The sequence below is a fragment of the Halyomorpha halys genome, unplaced genomic scaffold (genome assembly GCF_000696795.3).
Source record: "Halyomorpha halys isolate HHAL.00 unplaced genomic scaffold, Hhal_1.1 Scaffold1998.1, whole genome shotgun sequence".
Lineage (NCBI taxonomy): Eukaryota > Metazoa > Arthropoda > Insecta > Hemiptera > Pentatomidae > Halyomorpha > Halyomorpha halys.
This window is the reverse complement of record NW_027116227.1, coordinates 35825-47077: the sequence shown is the minus strand read 5'-3', so window position 1 is coordinate 47077 and position 11253 is coordinate 35825. Positions and strand designations below refer to the sequence as shown.

At 28.3% G+C, this 11253-nt stretch overlaps 1 protein-coding gene across 6 annotated transcripts in view; it reads right to left on the bottom strand.

Annotated features, from left to right (window-relative positions):
• LOC106690966 (zinc finger protein 99) overlaps positions 1–11253 on the bottom strand; it is a 45570-nt gene that overhangs the window by 14270 nt on the left and 20047 nt on the right. For 2 of the 6 annotated variants that reach the window (XM_014436583.2, XM_067053063.1), the window contains exons 1-3: positions 2848–2934; positions 2187–2246; positions 1846–1893 (exon numbers count right to left, since the gene is read on the bottom strand). The exons of 3 other annotated variants lie outside the window; for them this stretch is intronic. In XM_014436583.2, the coding sequence (XP_014292069.1) occupies positions 1846–1893; positions 2187–2246; positions 2848–2860 (121 nt within the window). In that variant the 5' untranslated portion in view covers positions 2861–2934. Of the gene's footprint in view, positions 1–1845; positions 1894–2186; positions 2247–2847; positions 2935–8044; positions 8888–11253 lie in introns of those variants that run through there. One more of the 6 variants, XM_014436584.2, reaches the window with a different exon arrangement.

Sequence of the window (11253 nt, the reverse complement as noted above, 5' to 3'; positions counted from 1 at the left end):
TATTAGTTATTAATATTTTTTACTTGAAAAAAAAAATTAATTTTTTTTTTGCTTCTAGGAGGGAGCTGCTGCTCCCTTCTACCCCTCGCTGGGTACACTTATGCTTATATACATCTATTATAATATCCTCTTTTTTTGATAAATAGTTGTTTTTTATGCATAGTGGTTTTAGTTACATTTTATTCTATGTATCAATGTTAATATTAATTGACTTTCTTTTATTTAACCAAAAAACAAGCTAACCAATTCCATTATTCAGAAGCTATGGAGTCAAAAACAAACTTTTTCCAAAATTTTTCAAGATGGCGGCATGCATCCTTCCAAAGTTAGTGGAATTACTGCTATGTTGAGTGGGTGGATTGTAATTTTTCAACTTTAGTTGTTTCTCTATCACGATTATACACAAATTAATTCAAGAAGAAATATAAAACGATAACAATTATTTATGAAGTATGCCCCTACAGGGACATCTACCCTCCACCTCACCAAACTGCTGTGTTTGATAAATCGTTTTTTACCCGACCTGCATATCTCTGGAACTCCATTCCCTCTAACATAGGTCATGTACCAACCCATACCTCGTTTAAATCCCTTCTATTCAAATACCATTTGCTTCATCTGGGTTTTTACTTTTTTGATTTAATTTGAATGAACTACAACGAATGAATTATTAACTTATAATCATTTTTTATAATGAATATTTATATTTCTTTGTATTTTTGTTTAAGTAATATTGAGGCTCCTCAGCCCTCATCTGTTGATTTCTCTGTATTATTCTAAAGGAACTCGTCCCAGAATAAATAGAGCATTATTATTATTATATTAAAAAAAAAAAATGTTTCATTTAGCTACTGATATAGGTCCTGGTATGTTAATTATATGGACTGCTTAGAAAGAAAATTCGAATTAATTTTGGAAATGTGTTAATACCCCTTAAAGGTTATATACAATACTAGGTTTCAGTTTTAGGTCCTCTTATATATGACATATATTCATTAATTTATCTGTAATCTACTTGTTTTTTATTTGTTAACATTAGGCTAATTAAATTATTTGTTTTAATTTTCAATCAATGTTTTCTCATGTTGTTTTTTTATAAAATCATGAATTTATTCTCTGTTTTGCGTTTTCAGCTGTGATTAACCCAGGTATTTCAATTAAACAAGAAATTACTGATGAAATGGAGCCCACTTGTGAGTTTTTATAAAATAGAAAATAGATTAATTAAAAAAGTAATTGACTAAATAAAAAACAAAACAAAAAGTTAATTACAAAATATCTGTAATATTATAATAATGGATCTAACCTAATAAAAGTTTTGTTTTTTATTTAGTCAATTAGTTTTTTAATTAATCTATTTTTTATTCTCTATATATAAAATATAATTAAGTGTGACCACACTGTTTTATGGCTGGTTAATGTAATTATAAAATTAAAATTACCTCTGTAATTGTTCTAAAGGCACCTAGTCCCAGAAAAATAAACTATTTTTCATTTCACAATATCGGTCTTACATATGAAAGATTTATTAAATATTGATATTTGCAAGTTAGAAGAAGTTAACGTGGTAGGAACAGCTGCTGAAAAATGTCGTGAATTATAATGTCACAACAATTGGGGGAGATATGAAATTCCCTCTCCGAAGGCAGTTAATATTGTAAACAATACTCGGGTCCATCCAGGTTATTGAGAATAGTCTTTTCCCATTAAAATGGTTTCTCGCGTTTTTGAGGGACCTAAAGTAAACATTTACCAAAAAATTGTTTTCTTAATTTAAAAAAAAACAAGCAACTTCCTTGGCAATAATATCTAGATAAGGTTTGTTAATTTAAAATTATTACTTACTGCGATAGACTTCAGTTACTCCCTCTTCTTTGATATCCATCATTGAAACTGCAGAAAAATCCAGCGATTATTTTATTCGAAAAATCAACAAGTTGTAACCAATATCTACATATTCTATTGCTACAATTTGTATAACTATAAATAAAAAGTTTATAAATTTCTTTAGTAAAAATAAACTGTTGAAAAAAAAAAATTGTAACATCCACAATCTTAAGTAGTTAGAAAATTTTAATTCAAACTAAGATAAAGGATAACATACTTTAAACTACGATTTTAAACCAGTAAACAAAATAATATATTACATTCTAAATATTCTTAACTTTAAAAAGATAAAAACTCACAAGTGGGCTCCATTTCATCAGTAATTTCTTGTTTAATTGAAATACCTGGGTTAATCACAACTGAAAACGCAAAACAGAGAATAAATTCATGATTTTATGAAAAAACAACATGAGAAAACATTGATTGAAAATTAAAACAAATAATTTAATTAGCCTAATGTTAACAAATAAAAAACAAGTAGATTACAGATAAATTAATGAATTTATGTCATATATAAGAGGACCTAAAACTGAAACCTAGTATTGTATATAATCTTTAAGGGGTATTAACACATTTCCAAAATTAATTTGAATTTTCTTTCTAAGCAGTCCATATAATTAACATACCAGGACCTATATCAGTAGCTAAATGAAACATTTCTTTTAATATAATAATAATAATGCTCTATTTATTCTGGGGCGAGTTCCTTTAGAATAATACAGAGAAATCAACAGATGAGGGCTGAGGAGCCTCAATGTTACTTAAACAAAAATACAAAGAAATATAAATATTCATTATAAAAAATGATTATAAGTTAATAATTCATTCGTTATAGTTCATTCAAATTAAATCAAAAAAGTAAAAACCCAGATTTTAATTAATATCTCATGCTGAACACGACGGACAGTGATTTAAAAAAAAATAATAGAGCTGAAAAGATAAACCTATTCAATTACTAACCAATTTGATCCATGATAACAAAAAAATATCTCAAACTTATCTAACTTTGAATATGAACTTTCAACATAGAACTTAGATGGAATGACGTTCATGATTGAAAAGTCAGGCTGTATTTACTAATGTCAACCATAGAGGTTCTACTACAAGAGCCCAAGAGGAGAAAAAAAGGCAGTTATCTCACCCCAATTTCTGATTACTTTAATGAAAACTATGTATGATTAATAGTCAAAATTTATGAGTCTGCCAAGTATAGGTAATAAACAATGGTGGCTGTTTCAAAGCGATAAAAAACTAATTTTTCATTCGGAGCTCTATATCTTAAAAAGTAGGAACAACACAAGAAAACCTAAGAGAACGTCATTTAAAGAAGATTAAATTTGCTAAAATATGAGCCCTAATAGAGTTATTTACGTTAAATAGTTTTCGATAAATAGCTTTTTAAAAAGCAATATTTCATAAAAATGTTGTATGGGACGTATTGAAAGATCAGCAGTTAGTGAACTTATTTTGAAAAACTTATATCACAAAAACCATTTGACGTACAGATGTCTATTAGCACTCAAAGTAAAGCTAGTTTAATGAGCTATGAAGTAGTTTATGATGTTTATCTTCGTAGGAGTAATAGTTTCCATGAACTTTGCTAAAATAAGTTGATTTATAGTTGTTCAGACAAATTTTCATTTGCCAAAATTATATTCATATGGGAATATCATAAAAACTACTACCCCTACGAAGATAAGTGTCATAAACTACTTTATAGTTAAATTTCCTAAATTTCTTAAAGTTAAATTTCCTTTATTTTGAGTGTTGGCAGAGATATGTGCGTCTTATAGATTTAGAGATACATTTTTTCAAAAATCCAATATTTTATACGAACAACTAGAAATTAACATTTTGTGAGTTTATTTTGTCAAATATGATAAAAACTACTACTCCCACAAAGATAAACATAATTAACTATTTTATAGTAAATTTAACTAGCTTTAATTTGAGCGCTGGCAGACATCAGAACATCCAATGATTTTTGAATAAAGTTTTTCATAAATCAAATTTATTGTCCGAGTAACTACAAATCAATTTATTTTAGCATATATCATGAAAACTACTATTCCTACGAAGGTAAAGGTCCTAAACTTCTTTATAGTCCATTAAACTAGCTTTAATTTGAGTGCTAAAAGACATCAGTGCGTCACATAGTTCCTGAGATATAGATTTCTCAAAATAAATTAACTCACTGCTTATCTTTCCGTAGATTTTTACGAAATTTTGCTTTTTAAAAAGCTATATCTCGAGAACTATTGGACGTAAATAGCTCTTTTAGGGCTACTATTTCAGCAAATTTACTCTTCTTTAAAAAATGTTCTGTTAGAGTTTCTAGTGTTGTTGGTAGTTTTTAAGATATAAAGCTCCGAAGAAAAAATCAATTTATTTTTAAGGTTTTGAGAGAGCCGCCATTTTTTAATCCCCCAACTTGGCAGACTCATCAATTTTGGCTAGTAATTATACATAGTTTTTATAGAAGTAATAAAAAGTGGGGTGAGATAACTGCCTTTTTTTTCTTCCCGGCTCTTGTACTATTCTCAACATCGATCAGTCTGATTGACGCTTTATAGAGACATAAGGGATACTTATGAACATTAGTTCATCATGTTAAATGAAGAAATATTTCCTTATTTTACCCTGTTAAAACGATATAACTTAAAACATGGTTGAGAGTCTGTTACAAGGTATGTTAAATAGAGAATGACGTCACGCTACAGACTAGCTGAGTTCGTGACCATTTTGTTAGTTGTCTTGTCAGGTTAATTGCTCGTTGATTGTATTAGTATTGTTTGGGGTGTTTTTATAACTAATTCAATAGGCGTTAGTGAAATATTTAAAAAAGATACTGTAGGGCAGGAGGGTAGAGGTTTACGACGGAATGTAACGCTACCTAGCTGCCACAACGAGAACTACTACAGTCGTCAGGCAAACATCATGTCCTTAAATTTATGCCTTGTAAATACTTAGATTGTACAAACTGACAACCATGCTATATATTGTAATATTCATAAATGTGTTATTAGAATCAATAAATACAATAGAATCTTATCCACTAAAAGCAAACGTCTAGCATATCTCGACGGCGTTTTATAGTCTATTTTTTACTTGACAAATGTAGGAAGACCTCAGTGTGCATTTCCCTTTCAGTAACGCATATACATCTTTAGTTTCACTCTGCGTTCTGTAGGTCTCGACTCGTTCCCGTAGGACTTGCCTACCCCTTCGCGACTGCAGGCTCTTTCCCTGCAGAGCGAAGTTTCCATCCAACGAGGACGAACGGATTCATCTTGTCCATCCATCACCTAACCAACTACATAAACTGTATGAACACTCATTATCGAGGCCTTCTGGTATAGAGCGACTCACGTATTCAATAGGAATCCATCTAATCTAACACAACACCTCGACATGCCCAAAAACCTATACTCAACGGGTATGCCACAAATTCAGGCCAGTACCAGCCTAGTCAAATAGCTCATGCTCTAGGGCATGCGCGAATTTGCTTAAGTTTGGTAAATATGAACAAGCACTTTTAAATACGTCAGAAATAAAATTAACAAATTTCTGAAAAAAAAATTTACAACAAAAGTTTATTTTATTAATTAATAAACTGTTTCTATGAACTTTTATAATCTATTTTCTGCTTGATTATATTTATGTTTCCTTTCATCTCGCCTGTCTTTATTTTGTAACTTTGCATTATCTTTATAATAAAATATAACAGCTGACAAAAATCACAAGAACGGGCGTCTATTCCTTTGTTTACTATGCATTTGTAGTCTTGGATCTGCGGCAAGTGACAAACGTGTAGATTTAGCATTATATTACTATGGATCTATCAGATCCAGTGTGAAGCAGTAAACGTAGCTTGGATGATCTTTCATTAATAACCAGGCGACAAGGCTAGCAGAAAAGAACAAGATGTCATTGATTGAAGACTTATTAGTTTTCCTAAGGAGAAAAGGAACAAGGTTGTTGACATCTATAAACTTGTTGCTGACGATACAACCACGGTTTGGTTGTTCTCCATACAATTAGTACGCGTGGTTACGAAAATGAGTGGATTTTCTCCCTTGCAATTCATTTTTACCACACTTCTCTTCATAATTATACTTTTAGGAGGAACTACTTCTCAACGCAATTCATTAATTTGATTAATATGAAAATTTGGCTCTATATTTATAATCCATTGAGCTTCATATTTTTTGGCTTCTAATTAACTGAAGTTAATTAATTTATTATTTTTTGTGTAAAGAAAATTGTTTAGTTTAATAAAACTAATGGATTAAAAAATTATTAAAACAGCCACCATTTTGTATTTTCCCTACCTATACTTGGTGGACTCATCAATTTTGAAGAGACAGCCAACCATTCCATACAATTAAACATCAACCTATATGGGTAAGTTTTTTATAAAAATAATTTTATAATTTAAAATAAAATAAAAAATAATATTTTATAATAATAATTTTATAAAAATGACAACACTAGCTGACTTCTGGGTACTTAGACTTCTCTTCATCATAAGCTTCAATATTTCAAGACCCGAAAATTCAGATTTATTAAATGATCTAACCAAAAACTGTTTGCTTTGAGAATACCCTTAACCAATGCAAATTATTCAATAGAAGACTTAAAAATTTCATTTTTAATCTAAATAATAAAAGTAGTTATAAGAATGAGAAGAAGATGGTTGGGGGTGCGGTCAATGAAAAACACAAATAAGTATGATTAACTTATTTTAATGTGCCGACGTTTCGGCTAGAGTTTCTAGCCTTCTTCAGGGCTAAAAACAAAACAAGATAACAACCACAGTAAGTATAAAAAATAAAAAAATATAAAAAGAAAGTATAAACAGAATAATTTTACACATACAATGAATAATTTTACAAAATAGAATTAATAATCATAATAATTAATCACTTCATTTTATTAATTCTATTTTGTAAAATTATTCATTGTATGTGTAAAATTATTCTGTTTATACTTTCTTTTTATATTTTTCTATACTTACTGTGGTTGTTATCTTGTTTTGTTTTTAGCCCTGAAGAAGGCTAGAAACTCTAGCCTAAACGTCAGCACATTAAAATAAGTTAATCATACTTATTTGTGTTTTTCATTGACCGCACCCCCAACCATCTTCTTCTCATTTATCATCCACGGTCAACTATCTCTCATAATTAGTTATAAGAAATTTATGGCGAAATTAGACCTTAAAAGTAACAAAAAAGATCATATATACACAGGTTCCAACCTTCTAAACCGGTGGTCTAAACCAGTTACCAAACAGTAGTCTGCGAGATCCTCAAGGTATTTGGTAATTGAGGAAAATTTTAAAATCAATTGCAAACTTGAAACAAGGAAGTTTGCTTACTCTATGTTAGATTACAGATTTTATTTATTGACTAATAGCTTACCAAATCTTTCTTTGTAAAAATATTACTGGATGCAAATAATCATATGTGAGTAAAACCCAGAAGGCACACTATAAAGATCTGATACAAATTTTTTGTCTTGTTCAACATTTTTGCACTGGCCAACTATGACTACAAAAATGTGCGATTCATATGAGTTTGATACAGAAATGTTTTATATCCATAAGATTAACATTCCAATATTGAAGAAAATACTAGAAGCAAAATGCACATATACAATCAATAATAACTTTGTGAGAAGATAGTTCAAGTTCCAGTCAATAAAGGTTCAAAATAGTACAAAAACAAATTTTAACCAATGTTTCACCCCACTTTACAGGGCTAAATGAAAACAAGATGTAAACATTATAACAAGCGACAGAACATTAGAATAAATATACAGAGAAAGTAAGAAAATGTGCAAAAAAAAATAAAATATTTTTCTTTTATAAAACTTTATAATAAGTTTAACTTAAGGAAGTATAAATATAAGTGGATAAGAAACTAATTACTAATAAATACTGCCAAGTGTGATAGGATTGTAAATAAAGAACTAGAGTAATAAATAGTAGACTTATTACAATACTTATTAGTAATAGTAACGAATATAGTAAAAATGTAGGTGTAAATGTTAAACAGATAGGTGAAATAACTGTGCTACAGTAAAGGTACGGTAACAAGTATAAAGGAAATAATTATAATTATAATATAAGATAACAGATAAACGGAGAGCAATTTACCTGATCCTGATTGAAAAGGGTTGAACACTGAAAAGTACAGGTATAGGTTTCTCCACTACTTCACTAACTGTCAAAAAGGATTAGATTTTTTATAATACACATATATAAGTAAATTGACAGGATAATCTAATCTATTTTTTAATATTACAATAGGCAATTGTATGAGATAAATGTAAACATGCGTTTATAAAATATTACATACAGATTATATACTGTATAGAGAGAGAAACAAAAAGTTTATATGAAAACATTGATAAAATTATTGAATAAGGGTATAAAGCATGAAGAATGGGAGGAATAGTGATGTAATAAAACAAAGAGAAAACTAAAACAATATAGATAAAAATAGTAAGTAATAAAACTATGACAAGTGATAACAATAAAGAGAAGTCGACAATCTTTCAGACATGGCATAAACTAGAGGCTTCAAATCTTATTCAGTTTGTGGCTCCCTAACTAATCGGACTTTTTCTTGAGTGCCATTAATATATAAATTTTTTTCGAAATTTCCGACTTTTATGAAAAATTGGAAAACTTTCCCATTAAACAGCAAAAAATTAAAAATAGATCCTTACTATTTTCCTACTATTAATTGACTAAAGTATGGATGGGGAAGCCGTGATTGGGCACTAACCGTTTCAAAATATACGGATTGGAAAGAAAACAATGAAAGACTCAAAAGTTGCTTAATTATTGGAATTTTGTCAGCTTACATGATTTTTGGTGCAAAAATTTGAGAATTGAAAATTATAAAATTGTTTAATCGAATATTTCGTGATGTCCTGATGACGATATCGTGGTGCCCCGAGCAGCTTCAGTGCATGCTTTGGGAATCACTGGTGTAAACATGTGATAAAAAACTAAAAAGACAATATTTGTGTCGTTTAACCCAGATGAAGCCCTGCAAAGTGGGACGAAATGTTTGTTACCATTAAATAGTTTTTTCTACTATTTTGTACCTTTATTGACAGCTACCCGGACTATTTTCTTCCAATATAAATCAATAAGATACAAAAAATAGAATCAGCGCTCACAAAAACCTACTAAGCGGTCCTTTTACTGACAAAAACTCTAAATGTAATAATAGATACCAAATGAGCATGAGTAAAAAAAAATTAAATTCAAAAAATGGAATCAGAATCCCTGAAAACCCAACAAACGCTCCCCATTGAATGGGTATGTAAGACAATACAAATATATCGGGAAAAGTAACAATTACAGTTGAAAAGGTTTCAATTGACTTGGAAGTGTTATAATAGAATAATGTCACGTTTTTCCCCACTTGTAGAGTTTCATCAGAGTGAAAAAGGTACTAAAGAAATAAAAATATTTTGACATTGTAGGATAATAAGATACAAAAAAGGTAAATTAAGGTAGACTTAGATGACAAAATAGTTGCCATATATTTTTAGGTTTATTACCAATAATTCCTGAAATATTAAAAGTAGGTGAAATAACATCATAAACTACTTAATAGTGCAATTAATGAACTTCGATTCAAACTCTAACAGAGTTATTTTTTTCAATAATTCCTGAGATGCAATTAATATAATTTATATTTATACAGGGCTTATTATAACTGTTGAAGAAGATGGTCGGAGGTATGGTGACAAGAAAACAAAAATACAGAAGGTAAATTAATGTAGGGTTAAAATTATATAAATATAAGTTAAAATAAAATAATATACAAATGAAAGAAAAGAATAAACAAAATAGTATAAATATAAAATAGGCAATGGTAAGAATATAAAAAAAAATTACGAAAAGTAGTAATGAGAAAACAAAATGTAAAATAAAAAAGTAAGTTAAGATTACATAAAAGTCAAGAAAAAATAAATATAATAATAAATGAGTAACCACCCAGCTGTTTCTGCTGAGGTCAATACAAAACTGGTATTTTTCATTTTAACCTAATAGTTTGCGTAATTTTTTTATATTGCTATTATTGTCTATTTTATATTCATACTATTTTTATTTCATTTGTATATTATTTTGTTTTCACATTATATTTATATAATTTTATCCCTACCTTAAATTATCTTTTGTGTTTTATCCTATTATGTCAAAATATTTTTATTTTATTTTATTTTTTTGTTTATTTTTAACCCTGATGAAGCTCTGAGAAGCTATAAAATAGTATTAACGCAATAACACATAAAAATAGAAAAGCAGAGATAAGGAACCAAAATTTAACATACTAAAAGATGGAAAATAAAGAATTGAGTTGAGACTGAATAAAAGTCGAGACAGAATAAATAAAAATAAAATTAATAATAAATGAGTAAAGAGCAAATCAGGACCACCATTTAAGTTCCAGTTGAGAGCTTTCAAAACAGTGGCAGAAAATAGGAATTTTTCTAATTTATTTAAACACATTGTTTAAATTAACTTATTTCACTTAACATTTTCCATATTACTTCTGTTGTCTTCACTATTATAATCATCAATGTAGATAAAATATTATTAACACCAACAGTACAAAAACGGTTGATATCATTATGAAAGTATTCAGTATGTTTAGGCTCACACCTTTTTATTTAATATTCTTTATTTACTTCTTTTACATTTATTGTATTATACCTATAATACATTGTATTATCCTAACTATATTTTTTGTCGGTATGAATTACTAGTTGCGTATTTTATCATTTAATTTATATTTAGTTTTTCCTAAATTATATAATTCTTATAGTTATTATTATATCTCTTTCTTGTATTTTGTATATTTGGAATAAAATCGTTAACGGTCGGTCACCAAACCTCTACTCTGTGCGCTTTCTATTTTCTGTCACTGTTTTGAAAGCTCTCAACTGGAACTTAACTGGTGGTCCTGATTTGTTCTTTACTCAATTATTATTAATTTTATTTTTATTTATTCTTTCTCAATCTTTATTTAATCTCAACTTATTTCTTTATTTTCCGTCTTTTATTGTGTTAAATTTTGTTTTCTTCAATCTACTTTTCTATTTTTATGTGTTAAAATGTCTCCTGTTCATTTTTCTTTTATATTCTTATTATTTTATATTTTATTTCTTCTTCTCTTTACTTTGTATATAATCTTCTTTTCACTTATATTTACATAATTTTAACCCTACCTTAATTTACCTTTTTGTATCTTATTATCCTACAATGTCAAAGTATTTTTAGTAGTTTTTGTGTCAAAGTATTTTTAGTAGTTTTTGTGTCAAAGTATTTTTAGTAGTTTTTGT